This window comes from Silene latifolia, chromosome 8 (genome assembly GCF_048544455.1).
Source record: "Silene latifolia isolate original U9 population chromosome 8, ASM4854445v1, whole genome shotgun sequence".
NCBI classification, from domain to species: Eukaryota; Viridiplantae; Streptophyta; class Magnoliopsida; order Caryophyllales; family Caryophyllaceae; genus Silene; species Silene latifolia.
Window position 1 is genome coordinate 112,045,415 of NC_133533.1, and position 23,051 is coordinate 112,068,465.

General features: G+C 35.0%; 4 protein-coding genes across 5 annotated transcripts; all 4 read left to right on the plus strand.

Moving 5' to 3' along the window:
* The first annotated feature begins 317 nt into the window (after window positions 1-317).
* Window positions 318-2,868, plus strand: LOC141597373 (F-box/LRR-repeat protein At3g59190-like). 2 transcript variants are annotated; one of them, XM_074417813.1, is made up of 4 exons: window positions 318-416; window positions 1,000-1,971; window positions 2,172-2,321; window positions 2,418-2,868. In XM_074417813.1, exon 2 carries the CDS (start codon window positions 1,019-1,021, stop codon window positions 1,958-1,960), a length of 942 nt encoding a protein of 313 aa, XP_074273914.1. In that variant the 5' UTR covers window positions 318-416; window positions 1,000-1,018; the 3' UTR covers window positions 1,961-1,971; window positions 2,172-2,321; window positions 2,418-2,868. The 2 variants fall into 2 exon arrangements, 1 of the variants encoding a protein (XP_074273914.1); XR_012522750.1 differs by lacking the exon at window positions 1,000-1,971.
* Window positions 2,869-3,523: 655 nt separating this feature from the next.
* LOC141597374 (putative F-box/LRR-repeat protein At5g15620) lies at window positions 3,524-6,031 on the plus strand. Its single transcript, XM_074417814.1, has 4 exons — window positions 3,524-3,668; window positions 5,075-5,148; window positions 5,260-5,409; window positions 5,510-6,031. The coding sequence occupies exons 1-4, from the start codon at window positions 3,602-3,604 to the stop codon at window positions 5,810-5,812; spliced, it is 594 nt and encodes a 197-aa protein (XP_074273915.1). The 5' UTR covers window positions 3,524-3,601; the 3' UTR covers window positions 5,813-6,031.
* A 5,037-nt stretch (window positions 6,032-11,068) lies between these two features.
* On the plus strand, window positions 11,069-13,313 carry LOC141595873 (F-box/FBD/LRR-repeat protein At1g16930-like). The gene is made up of 4 exons (XM_074415820.1): window positions 11,069-11,173; window positions 11,618-12,579; window positions 12,702-12,851; window positions 12,950-13,313. Exons 2-4 carry the CDS (start codon window positions 12,082-12,084, stop codon window positions 13,172-13,174), a joined length of 873 nt encoding a protein of 290 aa, XP_074271921.1. The 5' UTR covers window positions 11,069-11,173; window positions 11,618-12,081; the 3' UTR covers window positions 13,175-13,313.
* A 1,472-nt stretch (window positions 13,314-14,785) lies between these two features.
* LOC141595775 (F-box/LRR-repeat protein At3g59190-like) lies at window positions 14,786-15,706 on the plus strand. Its single transcript, XM_074415741.1, has one exon. The coding sequence runs from the start codon at window positions 14,786-14,788 to the stop codon at window positions 15,704-15,706; it is 921 nt and encodes a 306-aa protein (XP_074271842.1).
* The last annotated feature ends 7,345 nt before the right edge of the window (window positions 15,707-23,051 follow it).

Genomic DNA, 23,051 nt, shown 5'->3' on the forward strand with positions numbered 1-23,051 from the left:
TTTCAGCAAAAATTGTTTCGGACAACGACTACTTCAAGCAAAGCCACTTTCGTCTTGGTTAGGCCGAACAGCTCATATGTATTTAGTGAAACCAAATTTCGTCCAGTCCAAACAAGCAAAATCATGTTTCGGACTCAAATGACTTTTCTGTCCCAAATATTTAAGACTTATCTATTCACCAAAAAAAAAAAATATTTAAGACTTATCTAAGGATATCGTCTATTTTCCAAAAAAAAAAAATTCTTTGTAGAATTGCAAAAAATATAGGAATAACATATAAAATTTTCCATTATTTTATATCAAAAAAATAAATTTGAAAGTGCCCTATAATAGGAGTTTGTTTATGGCAATAATTCAGTGTTTAGCCCTAAATTAAGATCGCATTAGTCCAAACCAGGAATCCACGATACAAAAAGGTACGTACAGTAATCTCTTTCGATTTTTTCCCTTAAATTTTGTTATGCTCTCAATTGCTCGGTTACCGGATTCGCTTAATTGCCTAATGAACAGCGAATGGATTTGTGCGAATGAATTACATCAATCGTATGTAGTTCAATAACTAGTCAATAGGGTACTTAGTGATTGCAAATGAAATTGTATGATATTGATTGTTGTCGAATATGAAATTGTGCAATATTGTAAACTAGAAACAAAAAAAATCGAAACTTTTGATATAAAATTTCAAGGAACATTAAGCTTGATACAATTTCTCTTGTAAGACGTCTTCTTGATATATTTCTTGTGTAAGACGAACTCCACAAGAATTTGTGTAGTTTAAAACAGTTGCTTTTACCAATTTTCACATCTTTTTTTTTTAAACGATCTTACAAAAAATTATTTCTCGTAATCTTAAAGTTCAAGGATGCGAAATTAGTGTGCTTTTAATTATGAATGTGGATACGAATGAGATTATTATCGTTATTTGAGTTTGTGGGTACTTAACTTCAAACATCAACAAATATATTGCTTAGCCTTAGTTTTGCCTTCAATAATTTTCAGGTTGAGACCTCTAAAGGCTATGGAGTCATCCATGAAATATGGTAACGATGTTGAAAGCCAAAAAAATATGCGTAGTTTGGATAAAATCAATAATTTACCAGATGAATTGCTCGTTCTCATACTTTCGTTTCTACCAACATGGTATGCTGTGAGAACAAGTATTCTATCGAGGAGATGGCGATACCTCTTTACATTGACTGATTGTCTCTCTTTTGATGATGCACCGTGTATCAAATACCGAGATGATATTAAGACAAACGAACCGGCTAGTAAGAAAATGTTTAAGAAATTTGTTTATGAATTCTTAAAAGTGCACAAAAAGTCACCCATCAGGAAATTTAGTCTAGTGTGTCAATACACCTATAATAAATCAGATTTGAATACATGGGTTAAACATGTCGTAGAAAGGGGAGTTCAAGAGGTTCATTATCATGTTGACAAAAATGAGTTGTCAGATGACCTTGTAATGTGCGAAACACTGGTGAACCTGAAGGTGGAAGGGTATTTTCTATACCATAATATGCAAATTCCTCTATCGTCATGGTTGCCGAGCCTTAAGATTCTTCACCTAAATCTTGTTAGATTTATTGATGATCATTCATTTGAAAGATTGTTATCTAGTTGTGAATTTCTCGAAGAATTAACTCTCGATTTTTGTGTATTGTATACTAAGGATCATGTAACTATTTCTTTAGGACAACTCAAAGTGCTAAAAATAACACATTGTTATGTTAGAAAAGGATTCTTTGAGATTGAAGCCCCTAAGTTGGCATATTTAACATATTATAGCATTGTCGGGGTGAAAATTGTTCCTTTGTGGAAATATTCGTGCTCTCTTGTCAAGGCAGAACTACACTTTGACTCTCAGGCAAATGACCGTTCATTCGAAGATGACCGTGATATTTTAAGGGGTGCTGCCCATAAAACGACAGAACTGCATCTTCTATACGATTCAGTATAGGTATCTAAGGGGTATAAGATTTGTTTTTCCTACATTTTTATCTATTTATAACGACATTATTGTACTCTAGGTTCTTATCCATGGTTGACATCACATGGAGATTGTGAGCCATTTTAGGTTGCTCGTTGTAACCTTGAACCAAAAAATAGCGAGTATTTGACTTCATTGAAATGAAAATAACATGTTTTTCATATTGACTTTCATGGTACAGTTTTTGCTTATGACGGATGATATAGGGCAAGTGCCTAATTTTCATAGCCTGTCAATATTACACCTTTCCTACTTCTCTTATGATTCATGGAAATATGTGACAAGCGTGCTTGATAAATCTCCTCAACTTGAAACCGTCGTCTTTGAACAGGTAGCATTAGCTAAATATACCTTGTTATTAAAACTTAACTGATTGATTAGTGATTTTTTTCTCACTTCTCCATTCATATGTTACGTTCTTTTTCAGGGACGCCTTCATTGCCGTCATTATTTTCCAGTGCCACCTCCAAATGAAACTCTAGTACCGTTTTCATGCAATGTCAAAGTGATCGAAGTGCATGACTTTTGCGGTCATGAGGGTTTGTTATTACTTCTAGGGCATCTTCTTATCAATGCGAGAGTCCTGAAGAAGTTCATTGTTCGTAAATGTCATGGCTTTGATGACATGGAGAATGCACTCCAGATAAGCAAGGATTTGTTGATGCTTCCGAAGGCTTCAAGTGATTGTTGTATTGAACTAATAGACTTTGGAGCCTTTTGAGGCATTTCTAAATATTCTCTTAAATGGTGTCCCTATGAATCAGTTTAAGCCTAAAGATATACTCGTAGGCTGTAAGACGATCCCTTTATCTCCTTAGTTTTTGTTGACGATTTGATATTCTTAGCATCGGCTACAAATAATTAAGGTTGGTTTATCATGTACTGAATAAATTGGAGAAATCTCTCACCCCCTACATGACTGCATCACATATTCATGTATTCGACTAAAATGTGATGCATCAATCTGGTTACTCAAACCACTGGCTCTTAAATGTTGCCGTTGTTTTTCTCTTAGCTATCGTACTTTGTTGTAAACTTGTAATCTATCTCTTTATTTCTTTGGGAAAAAAAAGGTCATTTAAGTGTCCTTGGAGGCATAGAGACCAATAAATTAACAATTTACTAGTCACACAGGTATGCGTTGGCTTGAATATTTAACATCATTAGTTCATTCGCCGGCGTCTTCAAGATTTGGATTGAATTCTATCAATAAAGCATAGTTCGCTCGCTCATGACTGAACATGGCCTTTAACACGCCTGAGTTCACTTAGTGTGACAAGTCTAATTAACACTCCGTCCAAAATACATTACGTTACCAGTTGCCCTCGTACTCATGTGCTCAAAGTATATCAAAGTTAGTCGGTGGGCAGTGAAACTTGTAATTAACTTGGATGTAGATTCGAGGGGTAATTGTAATAGCTAACTTGTCTGGTAGTTTGTCCCGCACCAAAAAAAAAAAAAAAAAAAAAAAAGAACAAAAAAGGGGACCGAAATCGTCTAATTCATGTATTTTTTTTTTTAAGAAAAATACATGACCAAGTTTATTGCCATAATAAAATTTATTTAATACCAAAAAATAATTTGGAGATCGCACATTATAATAGAAATAATATGTTTCTGATTTCAGTCTTTAGCCCTAAATCAAATTTGCATTCGTCCAACAACCAGGATACAAAAGGTAACGTAATTTCTTTCTATTTTTTCTTTTTTTCAAAATATTTTTATGCTCTATATTGATAATTCGATACCCTTAATTTTACTGGAATTTAATGTTATTCACCCTGTATCGTAATTCTGTAATGTTTCTCTTATTACCCTTTTTGTGGTTAATTTTTTTCTGCGGTATTGCGAATGAAATTGTTGAGGAAGGGGGCGAGTTTTTTAATTTTTTTTTTTTTTTTTTTTTTTTGTCAGAGTGAAAAGGATTACCCCTAAGACATAGCTGCCATAGCTGCCTTGGCGAGTTTTTTAATTAGGGCGCGGATTATAATGTAATCTTCTCTAATAAATATGTTTACCGATCTGTCACCTCTTTTTATTTCCTTAAGAACGATGTAACAAAAAATTACATGAGATTATTATGTTATTTGAATTTGTGGGTATTTTACTTCAATCATCAAAAAAAAAAAATCAAATAATTTTATTGCTTAGTTGTTTTGCTGATTATTTGCATGACATTCCCTTAATTTTGCCACCATTACATTTCAGATAGTCTTGTAAAGGCTATGATGAAGTCATCCATGAAACTTGGTAACGGTGTTGAAAGCCGAAGAAATAAGCGTTGTTTGGATAAAATCAATACCTTACCAGATGAATTACTCGTTCTCATACTTTCGTTTCTACCAACATGGTATGCTGTGAGAACAAGTATTCTATCGAGGAGATGGCAATACCTCTTTACATTGACTGATTGTCTCTATTTTGATGATGAACCATTCAAACGCCGGGGTGATAGAAGAAGGTTTGAAAATTTTGTTTATAAAGTCTTGGAATTGCACAAAATATCACCCATCAGGAAATTTAGTCTAGTCCGTCAAGCCACTTATAGTAAATTACATTTGAATGCGTGGGTTAAGCATGCGATACAAAAGGGAGTTCAGGAGATTCACTATCATTATGATGTTGATGAACGCGAGTTACCATATGATCTTATAAATTGCAAAACATTGGTGAAATTGTCACTGAAAGGGTATAATAAACGTCATGGTATCAAGATTCCTAAATCGTCAGGGTTGCCGAACCTTAAGATTTTGCACCTGAATTCTGTTAGATTTGGCGATGATTATCATTCAACAGAAAGTGGTTATCATTCAACAGAAAGATTGTTATCTAGCTGTGAATTTCTTGAAGAATTAACTCTCAATAATTGTGTATTGTCTACTAAGGGTCATGTAACTATTTCTTTAGGACAACTCAAAGTGCTAAAAATAAAAAAATGTTCTGTTGATAATGGTTTATTTGAAATTGAAGCTCCTAAGTTGGCATATTTAACATATTATAGCATTGTTGGTGTGAAAATTGTTCATTTGTGGAAATATTCATGCTCTCTTGTCAAGGCAGAATTACACTTATACTCTTCTGCAGATGACCGTGATATTTTAAGAGATGTTGCCTATAAGACCACAGAATTACATCTTGTATCCGACTACACAATAGAGGTATATATGTGATTTGTGTTTCTCACATTTTTATCTTCTTATAACGACATTATCCCGGGTCCTAAACTCTCAAATAACATATTTTTCATTTTATTTTCTTTCATGGTACAGTGTCTTCTTACGATAGGCCATATGGGGCAAGTTCCCGATTTTCCTTGCCTTTCAAAACTACGTTCTTTCTACTTCTCTTATGATTCATGGAAATATGTGACAAGCGTGCTTGACAAATCTCCTCAACTTGAAACTATCGTCTTTCAAGAGGTACATACCATCAACTAAATATGCCCTTGTTATAAACTTTTAACTAATTGATTAGTAATTTTTTCTAATTAATTTCTTCGTCTATATGTTCTTTTTCCAGGGCCTCTATCACCGCTGTCTATTTTCAAAACCACCTCAAAACGAATCTCTACTACCGTTTTCATGCAATGCCAAAGTGATCGAAGTGAATGATATTTGTGGTTATGACGGTTCATCGTTATTACTTCTAGGGCATCTTCTTAAAAATGCGAGAGTCCTGAAGAAGTTGATCGTTCGTAAATGTCATGGCTTTGATGACATGGAGGAAGCACGACAGTTAAGCAAGGATTTGTTGATGCTTCCAAGAGCTTCAAGTGACTGTTCTATGCTTGTATTGAACTATAAAGGCGTAACAAGTTCATGAATTTATTTTCCAAGGCATTTCTTTTTTTTTTCCTTAATGATCTCAATAACATTATTGAGAGACCTCTCACATGATGGGGTGAGAAAGTTATTGAATTTCCTTTTTTTCTTGTTATGTATTTGATTTTTAAAAAATGTTATCTAAGCCTAACATTCTTTTGTCCTTAAACTCAAATTTTGTCGTTAGAATTCTATATTAGTTACCGATCATCGATTTATTTATTTTCAACATCTCCTTATAAAATTCCTAAAGATACGTTTTTTTTATCAAATGAGACGCAAATAAAGTCAGCATAATATAAGGGAGAGGATTCGAACCATAGGACTAAACAATACATGAATTTAAATTCATGTGAATTAGAAAATTGGCCTATTGTTTGGTTACCCCAATTCACATGAATTGGGAGTTCCCATGAACTCCAATTCCTCCATAATGGAGGAAGTGGCTTACCTAGGTCCCCCTAGGTAAGTGTGAATACCTACATGAATTGCACTTCCTACATGGCAACCAAACAATATTTTCTAATTCACATGAATTCTAAAATCATGTGTTTTATGACTTCCTAGGCAATACGAATTCCTACATGCAACCAAACGACTCCTAAGACTTTTTCGGTTAATATCGACATTGGAATTTGGAGGGTTACATATATGTCACCATCATAGTCAACTTCATTAACCATTAAAATTGGAATAAAATATTACTCCATATAAAATTTCCTATTGTTATATATTAAAATAGGAATAAAATATTACTCCATATAAAATCAATCAATCAATCAATCAATACATATATATAAAGCAGGAACTTTTCAAGCGATATTAGAGAGTCCAACTTTTTAAGAAATCCTAACAAGAGTAGATTTCGAAACAAATTAAATAAATAAAATTATTCTAATAAAATTATATTTCTTAGTATTTAAAACAAATTTAAATAAAATTATCATAATATAAGTAGATCAAATATATTTTAATAAAGGTATCCTACTATAAGTAGATTAAAATTATCAAATAGATAATATAAATTCATAATAGTTCAAGTTATCGTATTTTTTTTCCCCACTTATGGTCTCATACATTTTTAGTTTGTATTATCGCATCAAAATTCAAGAAGCTGGCAGATAAAAGATGAATTTATTTTATTAAAGTGTTATGTTAAGATGATGTAGTGTAATCTTACGTAGTTACACGAAGTATAAATTACGATTTTATCAAAATGTAATCACTAAATAATCATTGGAGCATGTGTATAGAAATCATAAACATAAATGCCTCCATATACATTCAAGTTATCAATACATAAAACATTTCACTAATCTATATATGTTACTATTTTTGTTTAACTAATTTACTTTCTATAAGAATGTGGAGATCATTAGATGGAGGAATGAAATCGAGAAAAACTAAAGTAGAATTTGAGGGTTTAACCAATTCAAAGCTTTTGTGTAACAATGGAACAACTCATAGTGTTATTCATATGATGAATTGATGATCGGTTATAGACTTACGCATTAGTTGTATCACCTAATTTCATCTACTACAAAATTTCATATATACCGCCAGCATATATCCAAGTAATCTAACCATTACGAAATAGTAGGTGCTACATACTCAAAATACACTATGTAACTAATTATATGCTATATTAATGTCATTCACATTATTCATATAGTATATCTCAGATTTCATTTTAAAAATTAACCGAAACCTAAAAAACGAGTTTAAAAGATAACTGAAAATTTGGAACCGATCAGTTAATCGATTAAATAAAAAGTGCTTTTTAAACTAACCGAAAGATAGCTTTTTTTTTTTTTTCATAATATGGCATAAAAGGAAAAAGTAAGTACTCCATATTTAATAGGGTTATTTAATGTAAATACTCTGAACTATGAGGGTCCTTCTCAAAATACCCTGACCTATGATTTAACTATGAATATCACCAACTATTATACCCCCTCTCTTAAAATAGAATTCCTCTTTTTTTTACCTGTTGTAGCAGGTAACCTTTGATGTAAGGCCATTTTTTTTGTTTATTAACAACTTCACCTCCTTAACTTCACAATTCCATCACCTTCCCTGTACGACTGCCTCCAATTTCTCGTCTTTATTTTTTTTTATCTTTTACACAAAAACGCAATTTCGAAGCAAAGATATCCACGGGGCGATTCGCGGAACACGGACAAGAATGATAAATTAACAGCATCTTGCGTAGATAGAGAGTCGGGGTCTCGGTTGATTTTCCTTCCTTTAGCTACTTAACAGCATCTTTAGAGCTTATTAAAGTTAGTGAAACCAATCAGTCAAGTCTGCATTTTTTAGTGAAATAGGGAAACTTCTGGCCTGACCATCAACCAACAGCTTCGGAAGCTTCATCAACTTAAGGTGGAATAGATGCTTAGACTTCATCTTCCCCAGAAAATACACTTCGGGAACATCTCTTGTATAGCTTGCTTATTTTAGAGAACATAGAAAGGAATAAAGCTGGACCATGCTACTTATGAATGTAACTGATTTTGGTTTAAAGCTTTTTCGAGAGCCCCATTTCTCTTTTCTCTAAATTTCTTCATAAATGAAGAAGTCACAACAGTTCATTGATTTGCCTAATTAAATCACAAAAAAAACATATTGTCTTAAATGAATAAAAACACAACAAATTAGAACAACTTCACTTTATCTGAATTAAAATCTGTAAAATAATCAAACTTAGGGGAAAAAAAGGGAAATAAAATTAGCAAATTTAAGTGGAATGAATTGTAATGCATAAAAACACAACAAATAAATCAAACTTGGGGGAAAAAGGGTAATTAAAATCAGTAAAATCGAATTACCTTTTTCATTGTGCAATCAAATTAGGGCAAAACTGAAAGAAATATGCCTTCACTCAGGTGATTTGTGCATAAGAATGAGGGAAAAGGATGAAAAGGAGTAGCAATGGTAGAAGAATGACGGTTGATTTCAGAGCAGCAATGGCGTCTTAAGGTGTGTAGTAGAAGGAAAAAGATGAAAAGGTAAAAGAGAGATAAAGGAAGGTAATAAGAGAGATAGAATGAATTAGGTTAAAATTGGGGATAAATTTGTGTGTTTAATCAAAGGTAACCGGTAGAACAGGTAACCCTTCCATCCGTTCTATTAGGTGATAAATGGTACTTTAGTTGGTAGTATTCATAGTTAAATCATAGGTCAGAGTATTTTGAGAAGGACCCATATAGTTCAGAGTATTCTCATTAAATAACCCTATTTAATATTATAAATTGAAGTATTAAAAAAACAGGTTGCTTATTTCTCACATGCTTCGCTTATTTTGGTAAATAAATTATCCACCAAATACTTACAACAAAAAAGATAAATGAAATTTTGGTCAGATAAATTTAAGCTTATTTTTTTTCGAAATAGAGCCTGAATATGATATTTTTAATTTCATGATCTTTGACCTTCATAATATCAAATTAATTTCTTTTTGATATATTTTTTGGCCCATGTTTACTTACTTTTGACCCTATTGTTAGGAGTTAATTCCATGTTCCATTTTTAATTTTATAAACTTGATTAATAAAATAAATAGCTATTGGTTCAGAACAAATATTAGCAATGAGACATTGTAACACAAAGTAAGTATATATCATAATCATGCGAAATAGAATAAATAAGCAATTTGTTCAAAACAAATAGCGTTCCATATAAGAAAATTGTTAACTCTACAATAAGAAAAAACAAATTTGATCAAAAGGAAATCCTATTACAATTGTCCAATTATATCTTTTTTTGTCTTTGATGCAGCGAATATAAATAAAGTTTTAGACTCAAACTGAATTTTAAATCATGTCAACCATGGGTGTTAGCTAGATATGGGTAAATAAAATATCAGACATATTTGAAAACTATAGAATAAGCGAGAATATAACATTTATATGGAACGAACTATTTTAAGATCTACACAAGTTGGCTTAAAGGCAGTAGATAGCCTGGTTCCTATAGGTCGTGGTCAACGAGAACTTATAATCGGGGACCGACAAACGGGAAAAACAGCTATTGCTATCGATACCATATTAAACCAAAAGCAACTGAACTCAAAGGCCACTTCTGAGAGTGAGACATTGTATTGTGTTTATGTAGCGATTGGACAGAAACGTTCAATTGTGGCACAATTAGTTCAAATTCTTTCAGAAGCGAATGCTTTGGAATATTCCATTCTTGTAGCAGCCACTGCTTCGGATCCTGCTCCTCTTCAATTTCTGGATCTATGGTTTTGAAAATATTTGCTTGTGATAACTAAGGGCATGTAATTTTTCTAATTAATATGGGTATGAGAAAGCCTACATTCGTCATGTCCCCTCGCCTGTATGACATCCTTACTTTTAGGAATCATTTTTTTCCTATTATTTGAGACTTGGTAGAGTATTTTTTTCTCGTTAAATTTGGGAGCAAAATTCATTATCTTTTAGGAATCTCATAGTCAATGTACACCATCCTCTTCGCAATGATCCTATGTATTGCATTTACACAGTCGTCAATTCATTAGTTTGACCATGACTTTTGACATATTAATGGGCAAAGTTATAAACGACGTTTGACTCTTGAGAAGCAATGTGAAAGATGTTTATTAGGAAGGGAAGCTAGGGAGTATACATGATGATTTTTTTTAACATAACTCATACTGGTATGTTCTACCAAGTGTGGTATGTTGGTTATGTTGTCGAGGAACATCAACTCCGTAAGAGGACTATCTAAAGAGACATTGTCTTATTATCAATCGCCTTAGGAAATTCGAGATAGAAAGGAAGATAATTACGGGTTCCAAAGTTTACGTAACATCATTCAGTTTTACGTAGTTGTTGTAGGTTAAAATAATTTACAAGAGTCATAAAGGTTTGTCTCCGTTATTAAGGATTCATTTTGGTGAGCTGCACCATGTTTACAAAGAGACCGTCTTTTATTGAACTAAAAACCAGTTGTGCCCGTGACAATGAAAAAGTAAAGAACATATTATAAATAAATAAATGACTTGATGTTATAAGTACTATTGAATGTCAAATTTTTACGGTAAAAGCACTAATAATTCATCAATCAACAATATGCCAACCATGAATTTTTTTCATCAATGATTCAACATAGTTAGACTTTTTTTTGTTAACTTAAGAATATATTTTTTACAGATAATCCTAATAGGAGCCCCGTGCATCGCACGGGCTTTCCAACTAGTTTCCTATTGTTATATATCAAAAAAATAATTTGGAAAGTGCACTTTTTTTTTTGGTACGCTGGAAAGTGCATTATAATAGGAGTTTGTTTCCGACAATAATTCAGTGTTTAGCCCTAAATTAAGATCGCATTAGTCCAAACCAGGAATCCAGGATACAAAAAGGTACGTACAGTAATCTCTTTCGATTTTTTTCCTTAAATTTGATTATGCTCTCAATTGCTCGGTTACCGGATTCGCTTAATTGCCTAATGAACAGCGAATGGATTCGTGTGAATTACGAATTCGAATGACATCAATCGTATTATGGTGTATGGACGTATGGTTATTAATTATTATTTGATACGCATGATCACTGAAATTTAATTCACTCTCTACTGTAATTGTAAATTTGTTCTTGAGGTTAAAAGGTAATTGTTGTGCAATAACTAGTCAATAGGGTATTACTACGTGATTGCCAATGAAATTGTATGATATTGATTGTTATCGAGTATGAAATTGTGCGATAGTGTAAATTAGAAACGAAAAAAATTAAAACTTTTGATATAAAATTTCTTGTCTAAGAAGCCTTCTTGATATATTTTCTTGTCTAAGACGCATAATTTTCAGGTTGAGTCCTCTCTAAAGCCTATGGAGTCATCTATGAAACTTGGTAACAATGTTAAAGGACAAAGAAATAAGCGTCGTTTGGATAAAATCAGTAATTTACCAGATGAATTGCTCGTTCTCATAATTTCGTTTCTGCCTACATGGTATGCTGTGAGAACAAGTATTATATCAAGGAGATGGCGATACCTCTTTACATTGACTGATTGTCTCTCTTTTGATGATGCACCATGTTTCAAACACCGGGGAGCAATTACGACACTCGATACGGCTGGTACTAGAAGGTTTGAAAATTTTGTTTATAAAGTCTTGGAATTGCACCAAATGTCACCATCAAGAAATTTAGTCTAGTTTGTATAGCCATCTACGATAAATCACATTTGAATGCGTGGGTTAAATATGCAATACAAAAGGGACTTCAGGAGCTTCAATACAAGGTTTATGAATGCGAGTTACCTTATGATCTCATGATGTGCAAAACGCTAGTGAAACTGGAAATGAGATTGTGTATGTACCGTTATATCCAAATTCCTCCATCATCATGGTTGCCGAGCCTTAAGATTCTTCACCTAAATTTTGTTAGATTTGGTGATTATCATTCAACAGAAAGATTGTTATCAAGCTGTGAATTTCTCGAAGAATTAACTCTCAAAAATTGTGCATTGTATACTAGGGGTCATGTAACTATTTCTTTAGGACAACTCAAAGTGCTAATAATAAAAAATTGTAATGTTAGCAATGGTTTCTTTGAGATTGAAGCCCCGAATTTGGCATATTTAATATACGATAGCATTGCTGGTGTGAAAATTGTTCCTTTGTGGAAACATTCATGCTCTCTTGTCGAGGCAAAACTACACTTTGACTGTCACGCAGATGACAGCCGTTCACTCGAGGATCACCGTGATATCTTAAGAGCTGCTGCCTTTAAGACCACAGAATTACATCTTCGACCCAACTCAGTGGAGGTTTGTGTGTATATAGATATAGCTCAAAATTGTTTCCCACATTTTTATTTTCTTTTAATGAAGTATTTGACTTCATTGAAAATGAAATTAACATATTTTTCATATTGTCTTTCATGGTACAGTGTCTTTTTATGATAGGCAATATGGAGCAAGTGCCTGATTTTCCTAGCCTCACAAGATTACACCTTTCCTACTTCTCTTATGATTCATGGAAAAATGTGAAAAGCGTGCTTGACAAATCTCCTCAACTTGAAACTATCGTCTTTACCGCGGTAGCAGCAATTAAATATACCCTTGTTATTAACACTTAACTACTCGTAATTAATTAGTGATTTTTTCTCACTTGTTCGTTCATATGGTTCTTTTTCAGGACCTCCATGACTGCGATCGTCGTTCTTCAGCGCCACCTCCAAGTGAATCTCTACTACCGTTTTCATGCCATGCCAAAGTGATCGACGAAGTGAATCACCTTTGTGGGCATGAGCGTTCGTCATTATTACTTCTAGGGCATCTTCTTAGAAATGCGAGAGTCCTGAAGAAGTTGATCGTCCGTAAATGTCATGGCTTTGATGACAATGGTGTAACAACTTCATGAATTTACTTCCCATGCCATTCGTTTTTTTCTTTAATAGAGGACATAGGCGTCGAAGCTAATTGATCACGAAGATCAATTAATTTAGAGACCGTTTGTTGGTTCTAAACGATTTTTCTATCATTTGCCCAATAGGCACATGGTAAGGAGCCAATTAAGGAAAATATTACACCAATATATCATGAGATATTGAATTATGTTGTTTTTATTTGTCTAACGAAGTGCGCACTTAGTCCCATTACATTGGAGGGGAGTTGAATTCGAACTTGGGACCTATTATTTACAATATCTTCATGGCGGAGCTAGGATTTCAAGCCAGCGGGGCAAAAAATTTCAGCGGAGGCGAAAGTGTAATATAATAATATTATAAGGGGACCTCGAAAAAATTCGAAAATTTTAACTAAAAATTTCGAAATTTTCAAACGCCAGCGAGGACGAGGCCCCTGCTAGCCCCCCCTCCCCCCATTGGCCTCCGTCCTAACTCTTAACCACTAGATTAAGACGTCTTAGAATATGTTGTCTTAAGTCTTAAGCCTAAAATTTTTTTGTCCTTAGTTAAACTAATCTTGTCGTTAGAATTCTGTATTAGTTACTGACCACCAATTTGTTTCTTTTCCGCACGCTTCTTATTAAATTCCTAAAATCGTATGTGGTAGCAAGTACTTAGAATTTTTATAACAAAAATCCTATCTTTATTAATTCAGGAGCATTTACTGAATTAATAAAGATAGGATTTTTTTTTAGGAAATTCAGTTTTTGGTGGGTCCCACTGGTATGCAAAAGAATTTATTTCTTAAAAATGTTCTGTCAATACAAAAATGCTACAATATCTGGCTTAGAGATAATTTTATGAAATAATTATATAAAATCAGAATAAATAAATTAATTACATATAATCGGAATGAATTACATAATTAATAATAAAAGTACATAATTACAAATGGGAATGCAAAAAAAAAATATTCATAAAAAAACATTCATTCCGACCCAAATACATACCCGTGCAATTTTGCACGGGTTTAAAACTAGTATTTATTTATAAAAAAAAAAAAAAAAACTAGGTAAATTCAGTCATTAACCCCTAAATTAAGATCGCATTCGTCCGAACTCCAAACGAGGTCATAAATTTGTTTATGCTCTCTATTTATAATTCGATTGCGCTGGAATTTGTTTCAATCTGTACTTTAATACGGTAATGTTTCTCTTACGACTTTTTTCACCGTAGTACTCGTAGTTCAATAACTATTCATCAATAGGGTACTACGTGATTGCCCATAACCGATATTGATTGTTGTCGAGGAAGAAGCCGTGGTGGAACTAGAATTTAAAATTAGGACGGGGGTATACGAGAGTGTAAACTAGAAAAAGTAAAAATCGAAACTTTTGATGTAGGATTTCAATAATTCAATGTTGTTTGGAGAAATATTAAGTGTGATACAATTACTTGTGTGAGACGTCTTGTACAAGAACTTGTTTACCATAATTAAAATTATTCAATGTTCTCCTCCTTTTTTTTTTTCCTTCTTAGTAAAGAATTTTATTGCTTAGGTACTTTGCTGATGGTAGTCCTTAAGTTTGCCTCCAATAATTTCAGGTAGAGATCCTGTAAAGGCTATGACGTCATCTATGAAATTAGGTACAGATGTAGACGACCGAAGAAGTAAGCCCCGTTTGGATAGAATAAGTAATTTGCCTGATGAGTTGCTCGTTCTCATACTTTCGTTTCTACCAACAAGGTATGCTGTGAGAACAAGTATTCTATCGAGAAGATGGCAGTACCTCTTTACATTGACTGATTGTCTCTCTTTTGATGATGCACCATGGTATGCTAGTAAAAGAAGTTTTGAGAAATTTGTTAATAAAGTCTTGGAATTGCACCAAATGTCGCCTATTAGGAAATTTAGTTTAGTCTGTAGAGGCAGCTATAATGAATCACATTTGAATGCGTGGGTTAAACATGCGATACAAAAGGGTGTTGAGGAGTTTCATTATCAAGTTAATAAATACGAGTTGCCAGATGTCTTTGCAATGTGCAAAACATTGGTAAAACTGAAAGTGATAGGTTGTACGTGCCGTGTTCCCAGGTTTTCTCTATCATCAGGGTTGCCGAACCTCAAGATTCTTCACCTAAAACATGTTAGATTTGATGATAATCATGAAACAAAAAGATTGTTATCTAAGTGTGAATTTCTCGAAGAATTAACTCTCGATAATTGTGGATTGTATGCTAGGGGTCATGTAACTATTTCCATAGGACAACTCAAAATGCTAAGAATAAAATACTCTAATGTTAAGAATGGGATCTTAAAGATTGAAGCGCCTAATTTAGCGTATTTAACATACTATAGCGTCGTTGGTGTGAAAATTGTTCCTTTGTGGAAAAAATCATGCTCCCTTGTCGAGGCAAAGCTACGGTTTAGCTACTCTTCAGATACCTACCGTTCATCTGAGGATGACCATGATCTTTTAAGAGATGTTGCCTATAAAACCACAGAACTACATCTTCTATCTAAGTCAGTACAGGTATATGTATAATTTGTGTTTCTCACATTTTTATCATCTTATAACGACATTACCATAGGTCCTCGAACTCCCAATTGCTCCCGCCACAACAAGGTTTGGAAGTAATTGAGAGTTTTTTGAGCGAGTATTTGACTTCATTGAAAATGAAAATCTCTAACATATTTTTCATATTTTGTTTCATGGTACAATTTCTTCTTATGACGCTGCGCGATAAGAGGCAAGTGCGCGTTTTTCCTAGCCTATCAAGATCACTGTTGAGTTTATGGATTCAAGTACCTAAGAGGGGGAGGGGGTGAATTAGGTACTCTTTTTAAAATTTTAACTTCAACTTTATTGGATTAAAGTAAGTTAAGTGAACAAAAGAGTTTAGAGGATACTTTGAATAATATTGAAAGATTGAACAAGTATCGCGATGAATGTTTGCTGAAGTATGAAAGCAACAATCGTTCTGACTGTATCTATTTGTCTCAGTTTGTGGAGTATTACTGCAGACCAAATACGACAGTATGATGAACTGTTACTTCTAAGTTTAAGCGAAACAAAACAAACAAACAAAGTAAGAAAGCAGCGGAATTAAAGTGATAAACAATGAACACGAGTTTTTGAATTGGTTCGGCAAATACTAAAGTGCCTACGTCCAATCTACCTTTTTATTACTTTCCTTTAGTGATCTACTCCGACAACTAAAAGACCCTTGTAATAAAAGACGCCAACCTACTCCGGTTGCAAAGCTAGTACAAGAACTACTCCGTTCTTATGACAAGCTAACTCGCAATCTACTCCGATTGCCAACTCACAACCTACTCCGGTTGTCAAGAGTAAAAGACTACTCCGTCCTAAACTCTTCTAACACACTTAAAATATAAAGGATCAAGTTTCCACTAACACATTCTTAACAAAGAATAGAGGTGGACAACTTTTACAAGATCAACACTTTTAAGCAAGAGAGTTTAGTATAGAAAAGCAACAGTGGCCACGACTGTAGAAACTGAAAGACACTTGAAGACTTTTAAAAGGATTTTGCAAAGAACACGGTTTTAAGCTTCTAAAAACAATTTGCAAAACATGAAAGAATTAATTCAGAAAAGTCTTAAGGGTTAATGAAGGAGGGACTCGGTATTTATAGAGGAGGTGAGTGAAGAGGGTTGCTAGGGTTTTGAAGGGTCAAAGGCCTTGCATGTGAGGAGCAATAGTAACCACCCAAACACTTGCACCAAAGAGGAGTCTTTTGCAAAGGTAAGAATAGAGAAAGAAGGTTTGAAAGGTAACCTTAAATGCTCATGCAAAATCTGAAAACAAAGGATGTGAAACAAGTCATATGATGACAAGTAATCACAAATAAGGCAAAAAGCAACTTTTGTTTTCTTAAAAACCAAGGGATAGAATTTGCATAAAGAGGAAATATTTTGAATAATTCAAACCATTCTTTATTGGATACTACCTCCTTAAATAAAAATCTGAATTTCTCTTTTTGAAAATATGAGTCACGTGAAAGCATTTGAAAGAGAAAAAGGAAGCTTCAAGTTTTTACGAGTTGTGGCACAGTCCACTCAGCTGTTTACTTGTTGAAGCAACAGTCATCTGGACTGTTTCTATTACTCTGCTATACTCTACTTTCTTACTTATACATTAGATGACACACGACTAATTACAATGGGATTAATAACAACTTCAACACTTCTTAATCCAAGCTTGATTACATCATTAATCCTGAAAAGGTAAACTAAGATAGCACAAATCAAATGGGCATGTTATCATCAACATAAGGAACCCAACAAATTCCCCGTTTGATGATGACAAGCCCCAAACGAATGTATAAGCAATGTAAAACACCTTAATTCAAGATTTTAGCAAGCAAGATCAAATGATAGAGACGGGACAATATTATCTTACCTTACCTTGACAATTTTACATTGCCCCAAAACAAGAATCAAGCTAAGAAGGTTAGACAAGCCATTAGTTTAATCAATAAGCAAGGAGATTTAAAGCATGAGTTTACCTTTTCCCCCTCTTGACATCATCAAAAGGATAGGGATGTCACAAGCATTAGAGTGCAGATATTTCATAAGAAAACACAAAAAGACACATGGAAGTGTGACAAGGTAACAAGGTCAACATCAACAAGGATTAAGCATATGTTAATCAAAGTTCAACAAAGCTAAATAAAGTTTAACATACACCACCAAATGTTCAAAATAACAAGCAAGAAAACAAGTCTTAGAAAGGCACAACCGGTGGGACAAAATAAGGGGGTACGGGTAAGGGTAAATAGGCCGAGAGGAAATGGAAAGGCTAAGGAGAGGAGGCTTGTTCACCATCCGAGCCACTACCCAATGGATCATTATCCACGTTAGCATCTTCACCAACCTCTTTTGTTGACACAAGGGTGGAAATAATATCCACCTCACCACGGATGAGGTCCAAAGTAGAAGCAAGGGCCGAAATTGCCAAGTCTTTTTGACGAGCATCTTCCCTAATCCACGCACCTAACTCAGCCACGGCATTAAGTACATCCCGCATATTACCCGTATTCCCTTGACTAGATGACCCAACTTCCGGGTCCTTCTTAATTTTCACAGAAATTAACTCATCATTCTCAACCTTGATAAGCATCTTCCCCATTTGCCCATCACTCATAACATCACACATATCCAATGAACCCAAGCTAGTATTCACTAAAACCCCGTGTGCCTTGAGCACAACCGATAACCACATTCCATAGGGTAAATGAATCAAGCTAGAAGAAGGTCGACGAAGCTTGGTCGAGATAAGATGAAAACGTTTAAACATTAGCCCAACTAGGTTTACCTTCTTATGGGTAGCAATGTGATAGATTAAATATTGTAAGGCAATGGTGAGTTTTTCTCTATCACCCGAAGGGTAAATTGACCTACAAAGCATATTGAAAATAATTCGAAGAGGAGGTGGGATTTGGGTGTTGCTCACGGGTCCAGGAGAAACGGTTTTGGGATAAACGGTTTGGGCGATATTTAGGGGTGAGGCATAAGGTAAAGCTACCCAAGTTTCGGAGGGAAGATTGTCGTCCTCCGACAGAATATTAAGAGCGATGAGCGAAATCAGATTGAGTCGGTTTTAGAGGCTTACCGTTCACCTTAGTCAGAACGAATTCACCGGTTTATCAACCCTAACGATTCGAAGAAGAATCAGATACTTCGCTCACAAATACCGGCTCACGCATTTCCAACAACTTCTCCCAACCTTGAGCTAAAACCATATCACGGACGAGTGAAAAGCGGCGCTCGAACCATGTTTGATTATACACCCGAGGAGAGTGAATTGCTTTGATGTTCATCAACCTTTCACAATTTTTGTAAATGGAAGTAGGGAGGTCGATACTCTCAAGGTGAGCCCAAACAATGGCTAGATCCCACTTCGAGGTTAGGGATACCGGGTCGGATGGATCAAGATATACAAGCTTTTTCTTCAATGGTTTCGATTTTTTGTGAGGAGGTTCATTGGGATTTTCAATTGGGACATCAATAATCGGGTTATCAACATTACTTTGCTCGAGAGTTTCTGATATTGGGGGTAATTGAGAGGAGGAGGCCTTTTCTTTTCTTTTGTTGTTCTTTTTCACCGGAGTCGAGTCAGGCTCGCCGGATTTCGACGGATTTTCATTCAAGTCAAATTCGGTTTCATCTTCAACCAAAACAGTAACCGGTTCAGAGGAGGAGCTCGGAACAGTGGAGCTTTTCTTCCGACCACCACGAGTGCGTCGTCCTACCATTGTGGAGATGGGTATGTCATCGGATGATGGAGGGTCAGTGGGTTTTGGTGATGGTTGAGGGCTAGGTGGATCTGGGTTTGTTGATGTCGTGTTTGAGGTTTGTGGAGGAAAGGCGTAAGATGTTTTGACTAGAGGCATGGTTGGAGTTGGTGATGTGGGCGGATTTGATGTGACAGGAGAGGTAATTTTTGTGGGTTTGATGGGTATGGTTGTGTTAAAGGAGGTTTTTACCATTGTGGGTTAAGGTAGGTGATATGAGGGAGTTGTGGATTTGGGAGATGAGAGGGTAATTGGGTTTAGGTGGTTTGGACGGGTAGTTGTAGGTGATGGGTTGTTGAGTTTAATGGCCCATTAAATGATGTAGGAGAGGTGGTTGGCCCGACTTAAACAAATTCAATTACTCGAAATAAAAACGCAAGGTAGCATATAATAAACGTAAATTTAGATATGAGGTTGAGTGATTACCGACTCACAAATACGGTGTCAATTTTGGTCCAAACATGATGTCAATGCACTTAGAACACTTAATAACATATTTCCAATTTTAATTTAATCAATTAAGGAATTTTGTAAAACTCACACCAAGAATCACAAGCTATTAATTAACCCAATTTCTAGTCTAAATTTCTCCAAATGTTCTCTTGCAAGTGGCTTAGTAAAAATATCGGCAATTTGATTTTCGGTCTTGCAAAAGATAAGTTTAATATGTCCTTTTTCCACATGATCACGAATAAAATGGTGACGAATATCAATATGCTTGGTTTTAGAGTGTTGAATAGGATTTTTGGAAATATTTATTGCACTCGTATTATCACACATTAAAGGAATGGAGTCAAAAATAATACCAAAATCCAAGAGTTGTTGTTTTACCCAAAGGAGTTGAGAACAACAATGTGCCGCGCTAACGTACTCACTTTCGGCCGTAGAAAGAGCTACCGTGTTTTGTTTCTTTGAGGCCCAAGAAGTCAAGCAAGGACCCAAGAACGTTGCAATTCCGGAGGTACTCTTTCTATCCACCGTGCACCCCGCATAGTCCGCATCCGAAAAGCCTATAAGATCAAAAGGACAATATAAGGGGTACCATAGGTAAAGATTTTGTGTTCCAATCAAATACCGAAGAATTCGTTTAACGGCTTTGAAATGTGATTCTTTCGGATTTGCTTGGAACCTACCACATAAGCATACACTAAAGAGAATGTCGGGACGACTTGCGGTCAAGTAAAGAAGTGAGCCTATCATACCTCTATACACCTTATCACTAACATTCTTACCGAGTTCATCTTTGTCCAATTTGGACCCGGCTACCATAGGTGTATCATGAGGCTTACCATTAGTCATCCCAAATTTCTTAAGCATTTCTTTGATGTACTTTTGTTGATGGATCATGATTCCATCCTTTGATTGTTTAATTTGGAGCCCAAGGAAAAATCCTAGCTCACCCATCATGCTCATTTCAAACTCCGATTTCATTAGTTCCGAAAAATATAAGTAAAGGAGTTCATTTGTTGCACCAAATATAATGTCATCAACATATACTTGTACAACCAACAGTTCACTGGACTGTTGCTTTAAGAACAATGTTTTGTCAACGGAGCCCCTTTTAAAACCATTTTCAATAAGAAATTTAGACAGTCTATCATACCAACATCTTGGTGCTTGTTTTAAACCATAAAGAGCTTTGTCTAATTTGAAAACATGGTTAGGCAAATCATTGTTCTCAAAACCCGGTGGTTGCTCTACAAAGACATCTTCTTCCAAATATCCATTTAAGAAAGCGGTTTTGACATCCATTTGGAAGAGTTTAATGCCTTTGTGAGCCGCAAAAGCTATAAGCAATCGTATGGCCTCAAGTCTAGCTACCGGTGCATAGGTTTCATCGTAATCAATACCCTCTTGTTGGTTATAACCTTGCACCACTAGTCTAGCCTTGTTCCTTACGATTTCTCCCGAGTCATCAAGCTTGTTGCGAAAGACCCACCTAGTACCAATGACGGTACGATTAGGCGGTCTAGGGACTAAGTGCCATACCTCATTTCTTTTGAATTGATTGAGCTCATCTTGCATGGCAAGCACCCAATCCGCATCCATCAAGGCGATTGTTACATTTGAAGGTTCAATTTGAGAAAGGAACGCATTGTGGGCACAATACTCATTGAGGTGAGCGAGATTGTTGAGGGATGATCTTGTTCGAATTCCCGAGTTGAGATCACTTGTGAGATTAGTGAGTGGATGAGAGCTTTGATGTTTCCACTTCTTTGGAACAATAGTTTCTTGTTCCCCCTCAACATCATCGATCATGTGATCGTTGTTCTTTGTTGGCCTGGAAGGTTCTTCATCCTCACTTGTTTTGGTTTTCTTCGATTACGGAGGTAGAAGCAACGATCGTTGGGTCTGTTGCTTCCAGAGAGAGAATCAGAAGTACTCCGTGTTCCCCCGAGTTCTTTGCTCTCCTTTGAAGGTGACAGTCTACGTGTCTGTTGCAATTCAGTGCTGGGAGCTTCTTCATCCGTGAACACGAAGTCTTTTCGAACAAGACCAATCTCAAACTCATCGTCATCGTCCTCATCATCATTATCCATGTTTTGTACCTGTCCAAGCACACTAGATTCATCAAAAATGACATGAATGCTTTCTTCAATTAACAAGGTTCGTTTATTGTAAACTTTATAGGCCTTGCTATGATCGGAGTATCCAATAAATACTCCTTCATCACTACGTGGATCGAACTTACCCAAGTTGTTTTTACCATTGTTATGAACAAAACATTTGCTTCCAAAAAATCTAAAATATGAAATGTTGGGGTTTCTTCCACGTAATGATTCATAGGGAGTTTTATTTAAAATACTCCTTATCATGACACGATTATAAATGTAGCAAGCGGTATTTACCGCTTCGGCCCAAAAGTTCTTAGGCAACTTACTAGTTAATAACATTGTTCTAGCCATTCCTTCAAGGGTTCTATTCATCCTTTCAACCACACCATTTTGTTGTGGGGTTCTAGGAGCCGAGAAGTTATGGTCTACACCATTGTCATCACAATAAGCACCAAATGATGAGTTTTCGAATTCGGTTCCATGATCGGTTCTCATTGAAACAAGTTTTAAACCAAGTTTATTTTGAATCTTCTTTAACCAAATTAGAAACTCATCAAATGTCTCATCCTTAGAGCTTAGGAAGAGTGCCCAAACAAACCTAGAGTAATCATCAACAATGACACACACATAACGACTACCACCTCTACTTCTAGTTCTCATTGGTCCACACAAGTCGATATGTAAAAGTTGCAAAGGTTGAGATGTACTCATAATTCTTTTGGATTTGAAGGAACTTTTAACATGTTTACCTCTAGCACATTCATCACATACTTTATCAATTTCAAATTTTATATTAGGAATGCCTTCAACCAAATCAAGTCTTTTAAGGGTATTAAGAGTTTTTGTACTAACATGACCAAACCTTTTATGCCATAACCAAGGATCATTGTTCATTACACTCATGCAAGACATGGTGTGACCGGATAGAGAGTTCAAATTAGTTAAGTAAACATCTTTGACACGTCTTCCTTCGAGTATTAGTTCATTAGTAGTGGCATCAAAAATTCGACACATA